This window comes from Myodes glareolus, chromosome 6 (genome assembly GCF_982192425.1).
Source record: "Myodes glareolus chromosome 6, mMyoGla1.1, whole genome shotgun sequence".
NCBI classification, from domain to species: domain Eukaryota; kingdom Metazoa; phylum Chordata; class Mammalia; order Rodentia; family Cricetidae; genus Myodes; species Myodes glareolus.
Genome location: NC_142031.1, coordinates 5,700,539 through 5,722,604, shown reverse-complemented (window position 1 = coordinate 5,722,604; position 22,066 = coordinate 5,700,539). Strand labels below are relative to the sequence as shown.

General features: G+C 47.3%; 1 protein-coding gene across 10 annotated transcripts in view; it reads right to left on the bottom strand.

Moving 5' to 3' along the window:
* Camta1 (calmodulin binding transcription activator 1) overlaps window positions 1-22,066 on the bottom strand; it is an 832,857-nt gene that overhangs the window by 11,001 nt on the left and 799,790 nt on the right. For 2 of the 10 annotated variants that reach the window (XM_087906830.1, XM_087906834.1), the window contains 12 exons: window positions 18,637-18,788; window positions 14,580-14,776; window positions 14,126-14,204; window positions 13,200-13,515; window positions 12,316-12,839; window positions 8,418-8,605; window positions 7,753-7,999; window positions 6,849-6,920; window positions 5,179-5,199; window positions 3,728-3,921; window positions 2,732-2,806; window positions 262-292 (listed from right to left, as the gene is read on the bottom strand). In XM_087906830.1, coding sequence (XP_087762956.1) covers window positions 262-292; window positions 2,732-2,806; window positions 3,728-3,921; window positions 5,179-5,199; window positions 6,849-6,920; window positions 7,753-7,999; window positions 8,418-8,605; window positions 12,316-12,839; window positions 13,200-13,515; window positions 14,126-14,204; window positions 14,580-14,776; window positions 18,637-18,788 — 2,096 coding nt within the window. The remainder of the gene's footprint in view (window positions 1-261; window positions 293-2,731; window positions 2,807-3,727; window positions 3,922-5,178; window positions 5,200-6,848; window positions 6,921-7,752; window positions 8,000-8,417; window positions 8,606-12,315; window positions 12,840-13,199; window positions 13,516-14,125; window positions 14,205-14,579; window positions 14,777-18,636; window positions 18,789-22,066) is intronic. The other 8 variants (XM_087906838.1, XM_087906839.1, XM_087906835.1 and 5 more) reach the window with 7 other exon arrangements.

Genomic DNA, 22,066 nt, shown 5'->3' with positions numbered 1-22,066 from the left:
CTGAGCATGCTGGGCAGCAGTCTCAAAACGTCCCTCCCTCACACTTCCTCATGCATATGAACCTCTACTTTAAGTGACTGCTCTCCTGTTGCATAAAACAGCAGTGTTAGTAGTCAGGGTTAGTTTGTATTTTATTTTTCATTCAGAATGGATGTGGAACTTACTGGCAAACCTACGCTGCAGCCCCATGCAAGCAAGCAAAAAGCAAAATATTGAAAATGGAAGATAAGGAGAAACTGGCTAGCAGGCAGCTAAACTCACCCTTTTGTACAGCCTATGGTCCACCAGGGGGCTTTAGACAGTAAAACAACACCAGAGAGCTATTAGCATGTGAGGGTCACAGCAGAAATCTTAGCAATAGCTTTATGTCAACCAAAGAGTTCTTCAGTGGGGAAGGAAGAGAAGGGTGATGGCAGGGGATGTGAAATGAGCAGGAAGAAAACCCATCAACTTGCTTTTAAAAACCACTGGGGGTCAAATGACTTAGAAATGGGACACCTGCCGATTTCTGAGGCCACTGTCTACCTACCTTGTTGAGAGGGTACCACGAAGTTTTCTATTTAATACAGACTGTAATGCTTCTAACAGACAATAACCATGACAGCGCTGCTTCTGAAAGCAGTGCTAAGCAAACCAGAATGGTCTGCACACATCCAGGGAAAACACAAGTTAATAACCCTCAGGAGAGAGGTCCAGGGCTTCGCCATGCTCCTTAATGAAATATGCTAAATGAACACACAAAAATGGAGAGTAATACACACTTCACAGCCAATATGCAAAGGCTCCTGCTGTTGGCTTGTACAATTTTCTATCATCTGAACCACAGAAGGCCAACAAAAGAGCAGCAGTCTTTATTTTGCTGCAAACTGTGAGCAGACACAGCCCCAAACCTGATGCTCTCTTCACAGCAGACCTTGCCAGCCCCACTAGTTAGAGCAGAAGCTCAAGACTGGTGAGACATTCGGCAAATTCCTCCCAGCAGCTCAGAGGTAAGAGCAGGGTTCCTCTGTCCAGCCTACGTTAGGAAGCAGTCTTTTATGCAATCATATTTTCAATATCTTATTCATTCAACTCACCCACTGTAAACACAGACCACACCCTCAGAAGGAACACACACTGGAAACTCAGTAAAGGGTTTCAGGTAGCTTTGCCTACACTAAATTTCTCATGTGCGTTTGAACTCAACAACGCGCAGTTTAACCTTCACATGTTCTTGGAAATGGCCTCAAGAGCAACATCAGGATCTGGACCGGATGAACCAGCCTCATGAAGTAGAGCAGTGACTGCATAGGGGTTAAGTCTAGCAGTTTCTGTGCTGGACAGTCTTTTGGGGACTCTCATTCTACCAGCAAAAAAAAGTGTGTGGGGGAGGCAGTGACCACGTGAGGGTATAAGGAAAAGAACCTAGGGAGTTCAAGGTATTTTACCAACTGAAGAGACTCAACTGTCCTACCAGGTTGTGAGCACACAACTGCTAACTGAAACACAGGCGAAATAACAGAGACAGGAGATGGACTCTGGGAAAACATGCAGAAGCACTTTCTTTATGTGAAGCACACCCTGTAGTTTACTATCCCTTTCCTGCCAGGACTTTCTCAGTTAGCTTATTCACACTGGTATTTCATGTGCTAGCTCCTGGGGCAGGAGTAGGAGAGGATGGTGGTGGTGGTGGAGGTGAAACCTTGATCCAGGGAAGACAGCATCCAGGGGATGTACCTGATGTCCTGTGTCCATCTAGAGACTGGCGGCATCTTAACACTTACTCTTTAAGGCTTTATGCATGTTTCTTTCTATAGTCACAGAGACGTGTGTCTTTGCTGACTTAAGTAAGAGTTTAAGTTTCCAGTTAAACTTCAAGCAAGTCTCAAGGGCAAAGTATTTTCAAATATTAGCAACTTAAATGGCTTTAAGAGTAAGAAAAACTGGAGTGAAAGCTCTGACATGAAACTGAATGCAAGGCTTTCGGGATGGCTAACAGAAGAGAGAGCAGGCAGCGCAGAGCCAGCTCCTGGTGCCTGGAAACAACACACTACATGGAGGGGAGTCGCAGTGCAGTTACAGCGGCCACTGTTACAGACTCCTGACTCGATCTACGGAGAGAAAGCGAGGCTCCTCTCCAGCCCCAGAAGTCTCAGTCTTCACCAAGAAAGCTCCCATCTGAGGAAAGACTCCTACAGCAAGGCTCCATGAGAAGATGCTCTGTCCTCTGTGTTCCCTGATCTCACCTTGGACCAAATCAGACTGGCTCTCTGTGGTAAACTGAATGGAAATGCTATCTTCGACATGTCCAGCAGAGGGCACCAACTGCCTAGCGGAACTTCCACAGGCAAAAAACTAGATGGCATTTAAGCATCCTTTTTCTTCTCTCCTTGATTTTCTGTGTAGATTTCTATTAGCGCAGAGTAAACACATAGTGAAGCCCATAGTGCAAACTGGCATATGAGTTAAAGAGAAATCTGAACTAAAAGCTAAGTCCAAGTAAATTACATGCATGCCCAAAACAAAACTGGAAGACATGGTTTTGGGTCTCCATGGTCAGACACACACACCTTCTCAAATCGTTCCAGCCCAAGTGGCAGTGCCTAGAGTTCTACCACCCTGGTATGACTGGAGTGCTTACCCCACGCTTGCTGGAGGTCACTAGCACTACACAGAGCCAGCCAATGGCTAGGAAGGTCAGGGCTGTTTGGTTACTACTGATGAGCACAGTGAGAGATAAGGACTTGTGTACCTGTGACGACAGCGACGTAGAAACCTCATTATTTTTCGAGCAGCTTGGTCCTGCTTTTTGGTCAGCAAACTGCTCCTGAAAAAGCCGAAACATTATTGTCACAAGAAAGGTTCCATAAAGTTTATAGTGCAGATACTGACAGCTAGGAGACTTCCAGTTAAACGATTTGTGTCACATGTGCAACTGCGAAGCACACGCTGCTGCCACAGTGACTCTCCCATGCCTTTGTTTTCTGTGTCTGAGGTATCTGTATCTCAGGCTGGCAACCCCCCAGTGATTTTCCTGCCTTCATCTCCCAACTGCTGGGACTACAAGCATGTGCTACCTTGACCAGTTTATGTGATGTCAGATATGAGCCCAGGGCTTTGTGCATGCTAGGCAAGTACTCTGCCAACAGAGCTATGGCCCTCTCCCAAGTTTTTAGGAGGCAATATGAAGATTAAAATCAAGAGGATTCCTCCATATGCTCTTAGAACTTATGTCTGTCTGTCTGGGGTAAGACAGGGGTTTGCTGTGTAGTCTAGGCTGGCCTCTAACTCATGATCCCCAACGCAGCCTCTAGAGTTTTGGGATTACAGGTGTATACCACCATACCCAGGTCTTTCTCAGTTGTTTTCTTTGGTGGCAGTAGCCAGACCTCCTCAGTGTAGGAATTAAGTCGTCTGAGCTTGGTACTCTCTTTTGGCTATTTTCTGTTTTTAACCTTCAGGCTGCTACTCTCTCAAATGTAGTCACCGAGCTTTAAGTACTCTTTCTGAGTAATTAGTGAGTTCAGAACACTGTAGAATGATGCCTCACTAAGTATAAATTTTAGTTCTGACACATTTTAACTTATATTGAAGTTAGCCAGTGACATTCAAGTAACAACATGTGGCAGCTACAGAAAGGATCTCAGAGAGAGAACAACACAGGTACTGCTAGACAAAGCCACAACACCTGGAGTAGCTGGAGACAGAGCTGCTGCCACGTCTCAGGCCCTGCAGGCACATGACCCACCTCAGCTTCTGCTGCACGATGACGGCTGTCCTGCGGGCTGGCCGTCTCCTGCCACACTTCTTGTAACTCCGGTAGAAGTTCTGGATTAACACTGCAGCCCGCCGGCTCTGCTGGAACCGTTTCTGCTCATAGTAACTTCGGAATTTGCTCTGGATGAGGATGGCCGCCTGGGTCATCTTTTTATAAAGTGCATACTGCAGGGGACACAGAAGGAAAAGGACAATAACAACGGGAGCCAAAAGTCCTCTGAGCTCAGGAGGTAAGAATCCCTCCTTCCTGCTCTCATCTTTGACGGGGCTGACTCCAAAACTCCAACAGCAATCTTCCATCTAGTCTTCCAAAATGGAATGAACCACTTTCAGGACAGCCTGCAGACAGCACGGTACTTCCATCCTCAGACAGCATCTTATTCTGCCTCTCCTGATGATTTCTAGTATATTTAAGAAACTTGAGTCCAAAACAATTAGAATGTAACATTTAAGCAGTGTTTTAAGATGAGCATTTACTATCCAATTTGGTACTGCTTTAACCCTTACTATGTCTCCTGGCTCTACTTATTCTGCACCACCTAGCAGTCAGCACCTCTTTCTAACCAATTTGCTCCATGCCAAATTTCTAATGGAGCTACGAAGTCCCAAATACAAGGCTTATCATGAAACGCTGACACCTTTAAGCCATTTCACCCTACAAAAGATTAATACTCATTAGATCCACACAGTGGCCATGCAATGACATTGGAAGGGTGCCAGAGAGTTGTGAGCTTCTTAGAAGCCAGTGGCAGAGGCCTTCAACCCAACATGCTCCACAGCCACAGATCCGAGAGAAGAAGGCCCAGAAGCCAGGCTTGGTTCTCAACCAGTCTCAAGGCTCTAAGTGCACAAAGCTGACCACCGTGCTATGTGAAGTTTCTAACACAGTGAAGTTACATGAAGAAGGCAACTAAGGGGACAAACTACTCAGAACCCCACCCTCCATGCCTAACTGCATCCTTAGCTGTGTCATAACACAAGGGAAGGAAACTGACTTTTCAGAATGCCCAGAAAGCAAATCACTCTGATCTCTTCTGATCTGCTTTACATTCATTTCCACCCAACCAAAAGTCCTTTAAGGTAAGTACACTGCATCCTAGGGAGCTTCTGTAAGTCTCGTCATTTTGGACTGACAATAGAGCATGCTCTGGTCCTTGGGATCACTGTGAAGCCCACCACAGAAATATGGTATTTGCTTAATATTCACTAGGTTCAAAGTCAGTGATTTATTGGACCAACCTGGTCATAAAAATGTTTACCTACTATCAAAGCCCAAGCCAAGTCTACTAGAAAATTCACAGGTCCCCAGGGATAGATAGATGTGGTATGGCTGGTGGCCTGGCAGAGGAGTATGTGTTTGGTGAAGGGTGTGCAGTGTGTGACTCTGGTGGAATGGTTTGTGAGGACTTGGTGTGGCATTACCTTCAAGGCTATCCATGTCAGCTTGGGGAGAAACAGAAAATACAATACCGTTAGATGACCGAATACAGGAAACAAACCAAAAACCCCAAATCAGTGCAACTCCCAACCAAAACCAAAACCAAAGAAAAGGCAGCCTGGCTATATTACTGCCTTCTGCCTTCTAAAATATCAGTCTCACGTGTCATCATTTCCAAAGATAAACCCTTCCATGTCCCTAGCCGCAGGTGACATCTACTCAGCTGGAACTTTTCTTTCTTTCTTCTTCTTTTGTGGAAGCACCTGTTGTCATCACAGACTTTAACCCTCTCGTCTGTGTGCACCATCTAGTGCTAACCTGAAGCCTGTTCACTGATCTGAGACATAGGGCTGCGGTGTCAGCGTTTGCACAATAAACCTTCAGTGTCTGGGATCTCGGACTCAACACTCAACAGCTAGATCTGGAGCCCTTGCTTTTCTGCCCACTGACAAAAGTCTAAAGAAGAAGCTTGAAAAACAAAAGAAAAAAAACCCCAGCAATTCACATAGAAACCAAAACTCTAGGTCTGAACATGGGGCCCCAAAATTCTCTGCAATTATTATACATCTTAGTATAATACCCTTTGTGTAGAATGTAAAGCTTAGTCAAAACCCAATTAAAACAAAGGCACTCTAAATTATTTTACAAAACTGACAGCGTGTGTGTACATGCCTGTGCATGCATGTGTGTGTGTGTGTGTGTAATAGCAAGTCCAGGATGGTCTTGAACTTGCCATCTTGGTCTTTGAATGCTGGGACTGGAGGCTTGTGCCACTGTTCCAAGTAACATGACCAGATTTTAACATAGAAACTGGTCTAAACTTAGTAAGGAAAGTTTCAGTATTTTATTATTATTTTTTAAAGATTTATTTATTTATTATGTATACAGTGTTCTGCCTGCGTGTATACCTGCAAGTCAGAAGAGGGCACCAGATCTCATCACATTGCAGAATGCTGTGAGCCACCATGTAGTTGGGAATTTAACTCAAGACCTTTGGAAGAACAGTCAGTGCTCTTAACCACTGAGCTACCTCTTCAGCCCAATTTTTAGTATTTTATAACCACCTCGGTATCTATAAACTAACATTTCTCTGAGCCTGCTTCTTCTGTGAATGGAAATAAAACTCTGCTTGGAGTAGCTATGAGAGGGCCACGCTGCTCCTGGAAGATGGCATGCATACCTTGCCCCTCGGTGCAGTGTGGCTATCCCACAAGCTGTACTGTGCAGCATGATCTCTGTGAGCAATGCTTGCTGTCATTCGTGTCTCTGCTAACTAAAGCTTGGTGGCAGAATGCTGTTTTCTTTTTGGTTCTTTTCTTTGTTTTTACGATTTATTTATTATAAATACAGTGTTCTGTACTGCATGTATGTTTGCAGGCCAGAAAAGGGCACCAGATCTCATTACAGATGGCTGTCAGTCACATGTGGTTGCTGGGAATTGAATTCAGAACCTCTGGAAGGACAGACAGTGCTCTCAACCGCTCAGCCATCTCTGCAGTCCTTCCTTTGGTTCTTAATCAAAACAATTCAAGTCAGGCCTTTGCTATTAAGAGTTGGATGTGGTGCTTTTAGCCAAACTGCACAGCAGCATCCTCTGAGGCCTGGGCTGGGTGGACAGGTGCTGTTTCCTCCTGTGACACACAGCTAAATTTACCTGTTTGTACTTTCTGTAACAGCGCTGAATGACTGCAGCGGCCACTTCTTGCTGTTCCCGCAAGGGTCTGCCCTGAGGGGTAAAGTGAGGGGGAGATCAACAACAGCTAACATAAGAACTGTCAACACAAACAAGATTAACCCTTTACTCATGGAGTGATCCTTTCCAAGAAATAAAATCCCAGGTTTACTTCCTGCATTGACAATGATCACTGTGAATTAAGAAAAATGAAAACAAAACAAAACAAAACAAAAAGCAGGGCGGTGGTGGGTGCACACCTTTAATCCCAAAACTCGGGAGGCAGAGGCAGGCGGATCTCTATGAGTTCGAGGTCAGCCTGGTCTACAAAGTGAGTTCCTGAACAGGATACAAAGCTACACAGAGAAACCCTGTCTTTGGGGGGGGGGGGGGTGAAGAAAAATGAATTTACAGAATAAATCAATTATTTTTGCTTTTAAAAATCAAATCATATTGGATGTTAGGAGGTCTAAAAATATGTATTTAAAAGTTCTTTTTTTTTTTTTTTTTTAACAAAATAGGCATTGTGACACTCATCGTCCAGGCTCTCAGCAGTCTTTCCTACATAATCCTCTTCCGTCTTTTTTAAACACCTTTGGGCAGAGTGGTCAGATTCCTTTAGGGATATGCAGAAGGTGACCGAGTACCACCTAGCTCCCAACCCTAATAAAAAGCACACGCAGAAGTTTCAACACTGAGTTTCCAGGGCTCAGGGGCAGCCCAGAGTCCTCAGGGTCTGATTTATGATTTAGGTCAAATATTTGACCAAAACTCCTGAATGTTATTATGGTAATAATACAACATAACATAAAGTCTTCCAATAAACATTTTATCAAACCACAAGCCACAGGGGAGAGGAACTGGGAAGCAGACAGCCCTATTTTACCTTGTATTTCCGGAAGGCTGTCTGGACAAGCCTGGCAGCTTCGTAGAGTTCTCTCTGCTCGTGGTCGGACAGCGTGAGCTGTGCAAGCTCATTCTCTACCTTCTCACTGGTGGATGCGCTCAGGAACTCTGACCAGTCTGCTGCCGAGGGAAGGCTGGGTTTCTCAAAAGCCACTTCACTGACAGGTGAGCTCGCAGGGCTCAAGCTGGCATTAGAAGAAGGAGTTAGGGGCTCAGTGTACGTACTCCTGAAACAAAGAAAAGGACAGGACAGTTAACAGCTACTCGCACCGCCCATTACCTGCGAACTGATGAGACAAGGTCAGGATCTACCTGAAGCCACCCAGGGCCAGTCAGATGCCTGCACTCAGTTTTACACACACAACACTTTGACGGCATCTCAGTTACGTTCATACTGAGCACCTATTATCAGTTTAGCACTGTGCTGAATACTAAGGCCAATAAGGACACTAGCCTGCCTCCAAGAAACTTCCCCTAAAGCAGGGCGATGTGGGGAGGATGTAATAGAGGAGAGAAAGCGGAGCCAGGGTTTGGAAGTGGCGTGAGGCCATATGCCCTCCTGGGAAAGTCTCTTTACACTTGGCCTCCAGTTAAATCCAGGACTTTAATCTCGGCAGAGAATCCCAGACCCCAAATCTTCCTAACCTGATGTGGGCAGCACTGGGCAGACGGTCAGCATCAGCTAGGTAACTGGCCAACCAGCTCATCGTACTGCTAATGGTGGCGGGATCTGTTCTTTCCAGGGTTGAGGACTCCATGGGCACAAAGTTCTCCTGCTTGATTCGGTCTGGTGTAGCCTCAATAATGTGCTCCGCCAAGGTCATCATGTTCACCTGCAATCAGAGGTCACAGAACACTGAGCTCAGAAACCTTCAAACCTCTTTCACTGCCACCCTTACCGTGTAAAGGAAAATGGAGGTGGGGCAGGGAAGGGGGGGCAGCCAGTTTACGCCTCAATCAAATGCACTCAAATAGCATTTAGAGTCAGTTCATGACTCACCCGGAGACCCGATTATCTCCTAATCATAGTTTGGCCTCACCTTGGTTGCATCTTAGAGAACTTCTGTCTCGGGCCCACTGTCTACTCTCAGTAGCATGAACCAGTTAAGGACGAACCTCATATCTGGGGGGAATGTTTCAGGTAAACCATAATTTTAATTAAAAATATTATTTATGTGCCTGCATGTGCCTTCTACCATGTGGTCCTGGAGACCAAACTCAAGACATTAGGCTTGAAGGCAAGCACCTTCACCCGCTGTGCTGTTTTGTTAGCCCTAAAGATTCATTATTTTTAACTCTGTGTGTTTGTGTGCGTGTGCACAGGTGTGTCTGTGTGTGCATATGTGAGAGCAGGTGCTCATAGTCCAAAAAAGGGTGTTGTATCCCCTGGAGCTGGAGCTGTGAGGCACTCACCATGGGTACAGGGAACCAAATTAAGGTTCTCTGCAAAATCTGTACTTAAGATTGGAGATACGGTCTCATCTTTTCAAAAATCTTTACATACTTCTTAAAAATTAGAGTTAAAATGCAACAGTTTAGGTTTTCAGACACTCTGATCTCCAGCGAGTGCATGTTCTGAAGGGAAGTTCACAAGGCCGGAACAGCTCATCTCCTATAATAAAGGCAAAATTCTGGGACTGCAATGACATGTGGGTGGTGATTCAAGGGGACGTGGGAGCTGAGGAAGAAGCAAGGCTGACCTAAGATCTTCTCATCAGCCAACAGCTATCTAAAGTTGGCTGAATTGATTTTATAATCTAAAAATCAGAACTCAAAAAAAACCTCATAAAACCCATTTTAAATGTTTGCTTAACGTAATTTTTCAAATTTATATCTGCTACATCCACGGCTGTCTTGCCAGTGTAGCAGAAATGCTGACTGGATGGGCAAATATTGCCGGAAGGATTGGGATTCGTGCTTCTAGGAGCTGTGTGTTCCAGGCGGTCCCTTGGCAACCAGTTGTGGTGTAATGCTACCTGAGTCGCCATTAGTATTGACTCGACCTGGCTGTCCTTGGAGCCATATGTGTGTCTTTTCCCTTGTCTGTGTGTTCTTTGTGATCCTTACATATTGCTAACAGATCAGACTATTCCAGGTAGTTGCGGATACAAACAAGACTGCTAAAGACATTTTTGAATTTTGCTCCGCTATTAATCAAAGCCTTAAAAAAGTAGCCAGTTCTGGGAATTGCCAAAATCATCATTAGGACAATTCCTTGATGATGTGGAATAAAAGGAGTTAATCTTAGCAGAAAAAAACCTTAGAAGCCTTCTACCGGAAAACAGCATTAGGCATTTATGTGCAACTTAACAGGAGGCCTATGCAACCTTCCTTATGGCCAGAAAACCTAGGCTAATTACAACATCTGACCCTGAGAGTCGGGAAGGGAAAGGAGTTGAGATTAATGGTACAAAATGAGTCTCAGAAAGTTTTCCCAGGAAGATAGTAGCCTTCTTCTTCTTTCTCACCCAGACACACAAGGTCACTTAGCTGAGCCCAAGTCAGCAACCTGGTACAAGCTGATAAAGGTGGGGTAACTCAAGAACAATGGTCTCTCTAATAACAAGAAAAAAGAAGGGGTAACTTTACAAATGTAAGGAAGCAAAAGTCTTTGTGCTCATGCCAAAGCATTTTTAAAAATTCTCTTTGTAAAACTGTTTTATGCCGTTCTTTTCTATTTTATGATCTGATGATGTATGCCTTTGCCAAGTTCTTTGTTTGTAATAATATATAATCCTGCACTGAAGTAAGTAAATCGCAACAGCATGTCTCAACTTTGAGAGTGTCTGAGTGTCACTTTCCTCGCCGTATCCTGATTTCTCCTGTGCCTTCGCCCTGATTCCCTTACAGTCCGAGTGGCTCCCCTGAGCCGGTCCATAGCATATATCAATGAGCAACTGTCTATGACTGTCTCCAGAAAGGTTTAAGAGGAGAGAAGGATCAACCCTGAATGGATGGCGTCATCCCACAGGCTAGAGTCACAGGCTGAGTAAACACAGCAAGGAGCACCTGCACCCAGTCTGCTTCCTGACTGCCCCTGCTGCCACGCCTCCCTACCACGATGGACTATACCTTGAGACTGAACCAGAAATACCACCCCCTTTCTTCGTTTGGCTGGCTTCATTATGCCAAGCAGAAAAGTAATTAATACAGGTTCCAACAGGAATGGTCCACACTAAGGACTGGGCAGACTGTACCAGGCAGGGCAGAGCCAGCTGCCTGTTTGTGTAATTAGAGTTTAGTCCACTACAGCTACATGCATTCCCTTCATTTGGTCCACGGCTACTTTTGTCCTCCTCCAGCAGATCCAACAGTTACAACAGTGTCTGTACGAACCACAAAGCCTAAAAAAAGTCACCTGGCTCTTTACAGGAAAAAACTGACCAGCCTTTTGTCTACAACACTATTTGACAAAAGCTGGGCATGGTGGGACACACATCTAGCCTCAGCTCCCTGAGAGGCAGACACGGGAGGATTCTAAAGTTTGACGCCAGCCTGGAGAGCTTAATGAGACTAGGTCTTGAGACGAAATTTAAAAAGGGGCTGAGGATTGTGCTCGCGAGAGTGTTTGCCTAAACAACATTACATGATTTAACTTGGCCGGCGTCCTCCTGGCTACATGGCTGTTGGTAAATCAGTAGTGGGCTCTCCCATCCACTAGGAGCAGGGGGAAGACTGGTAATAAGCAAGCATGTGTCCTTCACAGAACAGCAGAGAGACAGACAGCTCCCCCAGGGTGCAATGCTGGGGAGTGACTCAGCAGTAACTTCTCTGCACCTGCTGGCAGGGAGCCAGCCTTCCCACTCCAGCATCACTCCTTAGGCGTGAGTGCCCTCGAGTCTTCCTTTTGCTCTGGGTTTCATCAACAAGAATCTGGAAACAGAGATGGCCATCCCGTGTTCTCTGGTTGCCCCTTTTGGCTGCCTCTGTGATTCTGAATTGACAGACTTTGTTTTAATCACCTGATGCCTCATTTCATCTACAGGTTCAGTGCCCCCAGGACCTGTGCTTCCTACATTCATTACAAGGGCATCCAGCTATGAGCCCTAGAGGTATTTCACTACATGCCACGGGAGCGTCACGACACAGATGTCCTTCACAATGGCTGAATGACGGCCGTGCTAGTCAGTCAGTCACTCAGACAACCAAGTCCTGTCTGCAGACTCCTCGCTAGCTATTTTGAGGGCCTTGCCTCTATTATAACCAGTATTGAAAATGGTGAAGCTGTCCTCTTGGATGCAAGGAAGCAGGAGACTCATCAGAGGGTTGTAGCTGAGTTCTGAAAGGGTTGGTACCAAGAGGCTTTGATGAGGACCTGTGGTCAGGCCCTATTCACAGTGCCTGCGTCACAGAAGGAAAGTAGCCCAGGGTAAGCAGACACTCAACATTCCCCCAAGTGAGACCAGACTGCAAACCCTTCCTGGGTGGAGGCGGGGGGGACCAGGGATCTGGGGGTGTACAATTACATGACTTTCAAAAGTGAACCGTAACGTTCACAGCCAGTGAGGTTCTAGCTTCTGAAGGCTTACCTGATGAGTCTTACCTGAATATCATCCATAGGCTGGGGGCATTCCTCGCTCTCTGCACTATCCCGGTAGGCCCCCATCTCTGTGTTCACCACCTCTCGGTTAGCCATCATCAGGACACTCATTGGTTCCCTCGGACGCACCTGTGAAGGCGCCGCGTCCTTTACTACACTGGTCCCCTTCGGATTTCCAGTCACCTGCACTGTAGACACACCAATGTAAAGATCTTTGGAACTCCACTTTACTACAGGCTGAGGTGCAGAGGCTTGGAATGCTGCAGACTCTGGAGTGGGAGGGGAGGCTTCCCGGCTGTAGTCCCTCACTCCTTCACTGGGGCTGATTGTTTCAGGGGAGGACTGCTTAGAACTAGGGCTCTGCTTCCTGATATTTGGCTGCTCCAGACTCAGTGCAGTGCAAAGCAGTTTCTCCTGCCTTGCCTGGAAGGACTCGGGGTTCAATTTATGCTTTTTGGGAGCTGGATAATCTTTGTGGCTCTCACTGCTGTAGTAATTAGAGGGTTCAGACCGAGGTCTTCTCAGATCTGAAAAGTACAGTAGAAAGGACAGTCAGGACAGGTGACGAAAGCAGGAACCCTAAAGAACCAACACGTTATGCCTGAGAGATAAGAAGTGCGAAGCCGGAGCGCAAGACACGCAAGACACGTTCCCGAGCTGTCGCTATTCCCCAGCAGCACTGCCTACTTAGACAATCCTCCAAAGGGGTGTGCGTCCTGTACAGACTTTCCACACTGGGAGGGGCACATCAGAAACACTATGTAACCCTCCCCTTGCCGCCAACCCTTAGAAGTATGTGGGTATTCTACGGACTCTTCTAAGGGAAGTTGCGGAAAGCCAATGGGAAAGCTGGCAAGTTCCGAGATGAAACCCTTGTGATTTTGTACCTGGATTGGTGCTTGCAATGACGGTGACTCCTTTGGGTATTTCTGGAGAGCTCATGGCCTCTCTGTGCCACTGGGCCATCCAGCTGTCTGTGCTTGGCTCTTCACTTGGGGCACAGTGGATCCTAGGAGTCTGTCCCAGCTGGGCCTGCTCATCTCTTTGCAGGTGCTCTAGACACTCTGCTAACTTCACATGGCCCCTCGACCTGGCAATTCCCAAAGGCAGCCTTCCCAGAGAGTCTGGGATGGAGATGGCGCGACGGTCCCATTTGTACAGCACCACTGCCGCTTCCAAGTGCCCTAGGGCACAAGCCCACATCTGAGAATCGGGAAGACAGAACAAGAAACTCAGCAAGAGGCTAAAAACAGACTTCACTTTTGCTGTTGCTAGCAGCAGATTGACAAGTCTTTTTGGCAGTTTCACTGGGGCCATTACAATCGCCTCTATCAAATGCCCGATTCCAGTGGGAAGGAACAGTGTTCATGTCTGATAGTCTTCAGAGTTTAAAAATTCACTTTGCCAAATCAGTTTAGAATTTATCTTTGTATTTCTTTTTTCCCAGAAAGGGTCTCACACAGCCCAGGCTGGCCTTAATTCACTGTGCAACCAAGGGTGGCCCTGAACTTCTGAACCTCGTGCTTCCTCCCCGAAAGCTGACATTAGAGGCCTGTGCCATCATACCCTGTTTTGTATCTCATCACTGGGGTCCAGAGTCCCTTTGCCAGTCCAGAGATAGTCAAAGACTATAAACAAGCCTCTTCCTCCCCCTTCCCCTGAGACAGGGTTTCTCTGTGCAGCCCTGGATGTCCTAGGATCACTCTGTGAACCAGGCTGGCTACAAAACCAGAGATCCACCTGCCTTTGCCTCCCAAACGCTGGGATTAAAGGTGTGCACCACCAACACCTAGCTAACAAGCCTACTCCTTACCAGAGGAGTACAGGAGAAGTGGTCCACATTCAGGGGGTCAACTTCCAGTTCCAAATCAATGCTGTCTGCATGCTTTGTGCTGTTGGGGATAGACAGCATGGAGGTTACCACAGGTTAACCCATGAGAAAGGGAAACACCAGGATAACAAAAAACCCATGACAATGAAACCAAAGTGGGCACCTAGCCTTCTTGATATGAAGAAATGGGACTCCGGACTTCAAAGGTAGTTTGGATTCCATTTGACAGAAGCCCAAAGGGAACAAAAAGTCTGACATCTCATATCTCACTCAGTAATCTAGGGCATGAGACCACACAAACCTCTCGGGAACTGAACTGTTCTGGGAAAAAGCCCTGGCTCACAGGCTATCAAGTGCACCGAATGTCTGGACTCCTTCGGGAAAGCCCAGGAAACTGAGAAGTGAGACCAGCCGAGTCCTTTGCACCTGGCCTTACCGCCATTTGATGAGGGTCTGGATCAGGGTGGCATAGCCCTGGGCGGCAGCCAGGTGCAAGAGGGTCATTCCACGGAAAGTCTTCGAATGGATCAAATGCTTGGACTTGGCCCAGCAGGCTCGGCTCATCATCTTCTCACAGACAACCACCACACGGCTCTCGAAGCAGCTCCCTAGGGTCCCGGTGCCCGAAGCACACTGTGTCGTGAGAAAGTACATGTTACCCCCGCAGCCACACCAGAGAGACGACGACAGTTAGCAGTCAGCAGGAAACATAAACAGTGAAAATAAATGTTAAGAAATAGAAGGGGCTGGCAAGATGGCTCCGAGGGTAAAGGCACCTGCTGCCAAGCCTGATGATCAGGGTTGGATCCCTGGAAGCCACACGGTAAGTTGCCCTCTGTGCTAGGCATGTGCGAGCATGCACGCGCGCGCGCACACACACACACAATTTTTAAGTCTCTCTCTGTGTGTGTGTGTACATATATATGCATTATGAATGTGTGCCCAAGCGCAGGTCTGTGCCTGAGGATGCTAGAAGAGGGCGTTGGGTCCCTGGAGCAGGAGTTACAGCCAGTGATGAGCCATCTGACAAGGATGCTGGGAACTAGAATTGGGTTCGACTGTAAGAGCAGTATGAGGTCTTATCTGCTGAGCCATCTTGCCAGCCCCTAATATTTTTTTTATATAATAGACATGCGAAAGGCCTCAACCGTACACAAAGAACTTCAGGCTGAGGAACGCCGAGAGCAGGAGAAGTGGTCTTCCCCGGGGAAGAGCGCACCAGCTGGTAAAACGGTCAGCCCTGAACACACGTTAACGTGATACAAACCGAGCAGGTTGTATTTAGGAATACGTATTAATGTATGTCTATACACATACACGTATGTATGTAAACATCAATTAATGAAAAAAGAGGCCATGAATTTGAAGAAGAATAGCAGAGGCACATGGAAGAGCAACAATGAATTTGATACACATGTGTAAGCTCTATTTTACTGAAATGACACATTTTTAAAAGAATTTTGTTTAAACTGAGATGTAAAAGCAAAAATGATTATTATTTATTATTATTAAAGACTAGGCAACAAGGAAACAGCACTCTGAAGCTGAGGAGCCAGGACTCTCGTCTATCAGTCACAGTGACTGTAGCACATGGACGTGTCTCGGGCGACAACCCTAGCCTCCCAGCATGAGCAAATATCACAGGCAATACTCGCTTTCATCTGGTCACAATGACAGCTGATTCATGCCTCTCTGGAAACCTAGCTGAGTCACTTCAAGGTATTTCTTTTTCCTTTAGAAAAAATGCTTAAAACTATCCAAAAACTTTTTTTTTATATGTTGGAGTGTTTGCCTGCATGTTCCGTGTATGTGCCAGGTGTCCACAGGGGCTAGAAGAACCAGAGTTACAGCTGGCTAGCCACCATGTGGGTGCTGGGAGCTAGACCCAGGTCCTCTGCGAGAGCAGCCCATGCTCTTAATCAATGAGCCATCTCTCTACCCCTCAATTTTTTTTCGTCTTTAAGGGATACATGGTAAAGCATGAAATATGAGCCAGAAGGGTTACTAATCATAGGGGCCCACAGCAGATGAGTTCACCAACGCTGGCCACATGAAAGAGGGATAAAATCAAGGCTGGTAAGCACCGCAGCCCGCGTCTCGGACAGCAGTCTTTTGTTCGACACACCACACTACCAGCCCAGCGGCACATCCAGCCTAATTCCCATCTCTGGTGTCATTGGGAAAGCATTTACTTTTCTGGCAATAAATTCCATATAATCCAATTAGTATAAAAATAACATTGCTCCTCATCGCTCTTTATTTTTAAATATGGAAAACATCTTTCCAAAAATTAAAAAGGCAGCTGATGGATGCAATGCCATCCCTCAGCCAGAGTTGTCAAAACATCCCAAAGATGGCGGGGCTATCCCAATATGCAGCAGGCTGGCCTTGACCCAGGCAGACACCAGACAGACAACTTTATGGAGACATGAAGATCATCAATTAATACCAGCTGGTGCGCTCTTCCCTAGGGAAGACCACTTCTCCCACTCTCGGCGTTCCTCAGCCCGAAGTGAATGAATAGGGAGCGCTTCCCATCAAACACAAACAGCCCTGTCTCTGCTGTCATGTAGTAGATACCATTATCTATTGGAGAGCAAGTCAACGGCACAACCCATAGTAGCTGAACTTGACACTGGATCAGGTCAAAGAGGGCCAACTGCCATGTGGCTGAGCCTGAAATATGGTAGACTGTCCCCTTTACACAGTGTTTGTGTCCAAAAAGGATTTCATTGGAACTTCTTATTTGGTCCTCAGATCAATTAAACAAGGATTACTTGGTTTACAAAACTTAGCAGTGTTGGATGCAGACGAAAGCCGTATTTGCAGTGGTGCACGCCTTTAATCCCAGTACTCGTGATGCAGAGGCAGGAAGATCCCTTGATTCTACGCCAGCCTTAACAGCACATGTGGCCTCTGCCACCAACTTCTGAAGATAGGGAAGTCAGAGAAAATCTGAGATTAGTGTGGGCACAGACATTATGTTTTTGCTTTCATCTATTATTAATATTAAAAATGCTGGTACTGGAGAGATGGCTCAGCAGGTAAGAGCACTGGCTGCTCTTGCACAGGACCCAGTTCAATGACCAGAACCCACAGGATGGCTCACAACCATCTGTAAGTCCAGATCCACAGCAATCTGATGCCCCCATCATGTCTCTTTAGGTACTGCACACACATGGTGCACACGCATACAGGCACAACATTCATGAACATAAAAAGATATTGCTAGTGTTTTATATTTACAAGGTTTCCAAACAAACAAACAAAATGTACTTTAAAAGATAAGATTCTGCTGGCATGGTGGTGATGTACACCTTTGACCTTGGCACTTCAGAGGCAGAGGAAACAAATCTCTATGAATTTGAGGGCACCATGGTCTACATAGTGAGTTCCAGGCCAGTCAGGCTACATGGTGAGACCCTGTCTCAAGACAAAAGGAGAGGTATGGGAGAAGATAGAGAATTCTGAAAGGAAGCCATCCTTTACACTGAAGAGCAAGAAGGGGCTCCCTGCAGCTTTCAGGAAAAGACTCAGTAGTGAAGGCAAGAAATATTACCTGGTCCTCAATCTCAATCTCAGGGAGTCTTAAGAAATAGTTTATTCTCAAACTTTCTTAAAATAAAGCTCCTAGATGGAATGTTTCAAAGCGATACTTGGTCACCACCCTGCACTTGGTCATGTGACACGCTTGTGCAGCGTATGAACACAGTACGTGTGGCTGCTGGATAGTACGGCTCATAGACAGAGGGGCTTGCCTGTCAGCCCGAGTTCTTTCCCTGGAACCAAGGTATGAGGAAAAAACTGACTCCCCAAAGTTATCATCGACATCTCATGACTGTCATGTATACATGTGCTAATAATAATGAAGAAAATAAAATTTAAAAACAAAAGGGGAGCAGGTGAATCACTGGTGAGTTCAAGGCCAGCCTGGTCTACAGAGCTAGTTCCAGAACAGCTAGGACTGTTACACAGGGAAACCCTGTCTTGAAAAACCAAAACCAAAAAAACCCCCCAAAAAACAACAACAACAACAAAAAAAAAACAAAAGGGGATGCACGTGTGAAGGATGAGAAGACAGTGGATGGAATGCTGTTCCTCACCGAACAACACTCCAGGGCCTAAGACCGGCTGAATTAAGTCATGTTCTGTATTTCCTAAGACAGGGATAAGACACAGAATATGAAAAAGAAAGCCTGGTTTGATCCAGAGTTTCAGCAGACATGCATCGAGCCCTGGCTGCTCCTTCCAACTACCAGGGAACATAGTGAGACCTGAGACCAAGGACGGCTGACAACCGGGGTGGTAAGTCCCTGCACTGAGGTGTCCTCAACACTGCACAACCCGAGCACAGGTAGCAAGAAGCTGGTCCTTGGCAATCCTCTCCCAGTCTCTGAAAGACGGGAGGAGCAGCAGGGAGGTCACTGGGACCAGGTGTCTCGCACACGAGTGAAACACTAAAACAAACAGAAACTGCCAGCGGCAGGGCCTACCTGGGCCTGGCCCCCTCCGGTACCACTTCCGCTGCCGCCTCCACTGCCGCCTCCGCTGCTCGTCTGCTTGTGCTGCTGGGAGCCGGTCATCTCGGCCATCCTCCTCTCCATCTGCTCCAGCCGCTCCAGGATGGACATCCTGAACTGGTTATCTAGGGCAGAGCAGGAGCACTGAGGCTGCGTTCTAGACGAAAACATTTGACCTGTGGCCTATGCCAGCTTGGGAGTCTGGCGTCCAAAAGGCTGTCAGTAACTCTGCCAGATGAGGGACTACAGCAGCTCAGCTTCCCCAGCACACACGCAGCCTGTCTCTGCACACCAGGACGCAGTGTTTACGGAAGCCCCAGTCCCCAGAGGAAGGGCCAGAAAAATCCCTCTGTGTCAAAAATCTTGCTTTTGGGTTCTTGCTTCTCTATTCCTTTGTAGAATTCCCCACAGAAACCTCGAGGTTATCTGACAGATGCCCCCTCCCCACCCAGGGCAGACAAAGGAAGTGGTATGGTGAGCTAGTGAGGAAGGAGGCAGGATGGGTAAGCACTCCTACCTAGGAAAAGGAACAGGCCATCACGGTGGGAGCTGGGACTGGAATTGACAAAGTGTGATTCTATACTGCTGAGTGAAGACCGGACAGCATGTCTGCACCCGCAGCTGTGTGCACATAAGCACACACGCAGGGAGAGTCAGGATACGTCACAGGAATAAGAGGAGTCCAAACCATGTTAAAGTCATCAGTGCCTATATTAATGCCACAGATTGTCACAAGTATGGTGCCAGGGGCTTATCAATGGGGAGGGCAGAAAGGGTTTCTTTCTGCAGGAGCCCAATTATAATGTGCCAAACAGGCAGCTAATGAATGTGACGAGGAACAGCAGGTGGGCACAGAACTGAGGTAGGAAAGGCAGCCCTTAAGTTGGTTGGTGTGAGGAGGAAAACCAGACACACCAGCCGGGAATGAAGGGGTGAAAGTATGTAAGGGAGTAAATACAAAGGCATGAGACAAGACATACAAGCTGGAGCGGTGGGCTGCTCGGAACCCTGCTGCGCTGTAGGCTAACCGCACAGCTAGGACACACCTACCCACCTACCATACCTCAAGTCTCAGCTCCTCGGTGGGAAGAGAGTTACTGTAGGAATCACACTGGTTCACACATGTCCACACTCAGAGCATATTATGCCCCAAATGAGTGTGCTCAGCATCAGCCTCTGAAGATGAACTATGGTCTTCAAGACTTGGCTGAAGACAGTTACAGCGTGTTTCTCCCCAAAGTGCGGGTCAGAACACGGTATCTGAGTGACAAGCCTGGAAAGGGTAGATCTGCCAGTGTTCCTGCTACCCCACCAGTGACTCCAGACTGGTTAAGGGGGGGCAGTGCTCCCTGCTACCCCACCAGTGACTCCAGACTTGTGAGGGGGGCAGTGCTCCCTGCTACCCCACCACTAACTCCAGACTTGTGAGGGGGGCAGTGCTCCCTGCTACTCTACCAGTGTTGCCTAGACTGAGCAGGGCAGCTCACATACAAGGAAAGAAAGGCAGAGGCAAGAGACCCAGGACAGCACCACTCAAGCTTGCCCTGGCTCTGCACCAGCACTCAGGCAGACACCATTGCTTCACTGTACAGACAGGGACACACAGGGACGACTCCTCTCTGGCCTCTCAAAGGCCCCAGGAAGGAACCATTACCGAAAGATAGAAGCACAGGTTTGAAGTGCCCTGAAAAACAGACTTCTTCCCTGGAAATTTTAAATACCAACTTGTTATCAAATTCCTTTTACTTTACGAAACCAAAACCCTTCAACAAGTCCCAATGTTGTCTCCACAAGTACCATTAGCAGAAACAAGAACTGCTCACTCGGGTGAGAGAGAGACCATCCATCTCTGCTCCAATGTCACACGCACAGGTGGGTATGTCCATCTTGGAGGATTTCACCCAAGTGTCATGCAGGGAAGCCTCAGGAAGAAGGCGGGGGATGGAATGACCAGAGGGGCCTTGAGTGACCCCACACCTCTTCCTGGGAACCTAAATGCTGCAGGAAACAGGTCCCTCCACCATCAGAAGCCAGCTAGAGACAGAACTCTGCCCTTCAGGGGTTCCTGCTTCCTCATCATGGTGTAGTGCTCGACCTGACTACCATTCCTCCCTGGGCCTGTACTAGGCTAACTCAGCCCGATTCTAAACCTCCACAGCTCCTTCTTTGCAATCCTGCACTTTTCCCAGGCACTGTGAATCCAGCAGCCAAGATGAACACCCCCTCATGAGACAAAGTCACACAGGCGCTGAATGTCCCGAAACCTGGTCACACCCACCCATTCCCAGTGGGGCAGAGCGGGAGTGTGCTGTGCTAAGGGTGGTCACTTGCTCATCCCTCCTACCAGGTCCAGACATGACACACGCAGACTCTACTGGCAAACACTACAACTCCCACACTGGCCTGACCTCTAGGAACAGGGCTGCCCTGTTGCTCTGCACTGAGCGCCTCCATGTACTTGGCTTCTCCAAGGAGCACTGCAGGACAATGCCCAGCTTCTGAATCACGAGGCAAGTAAAAGCTTCTATATAAATCAGCCAGTCTCGAACAGAGAGCCACCTCTGTATCCTTGAAAGGTGGAAAATATTCTTTAATAATGGTGGAGGAGACGGTTCAGTCCACTAAGCGCTTGCCATGCAAGCACGTGTGTGAACTTGAGAGTTCCAGTAAAGTAAGCATGTAAGGCTGGAGCAGATATGATAACCTGTCTATAATCCCAGCACTCGGGAGGTAGGGATGGGATCCCTGGGGCAACCTGGACTAGCTGGATTCACCACGCTCCTAGTCTGAGTGTGAGATGCTGAGCACTTGTACACACACACAGCAAAACAGAAAGCCCAGACCTGGTAGCTACCCTAGAGTAAGAGGGCAAGGCAAGAGGATCAAGAGTTCAAAGTCTGTCTGGGTAACTTATTGACAGTTTCAAAATTTAAAATGTCTGAGGGCTGGGCATAATCCTAGAACTCAGGAGGCTGAGTCAAGCAGATCTCTGTGAGTTTGAGGCCAGCCTGGCCTGCATAGCAAGCAGGCCTACACAAGTAAGACCCCGTCAGAGAGAAAAAGACAAACACCAAAATGCTTGGGCTGTACACAATGATATGGTGCGTGCCTTATCAGTCGCTACACACAACCCACCGAACCATTCACACTGGACATGCATGGGTTCCTTGCTGTCATTTCCTAACACAGCACAACTACCGACACAGCATTTACCTTGTATTACACATGGTGAACAACCATGACGTGTTCAAACGGACAGAAGATGAGCAGAGGCTCTATGCAAACACGTCACGCAAGAGACCTGAGAAGTCTTGGAGCCTGGTATCTTTGTGATGTCCTGAAACCAGTACACCATGGGGACCAAGGAGGCACTAAGAACTTCACTATCTCCATAGAAAATGGA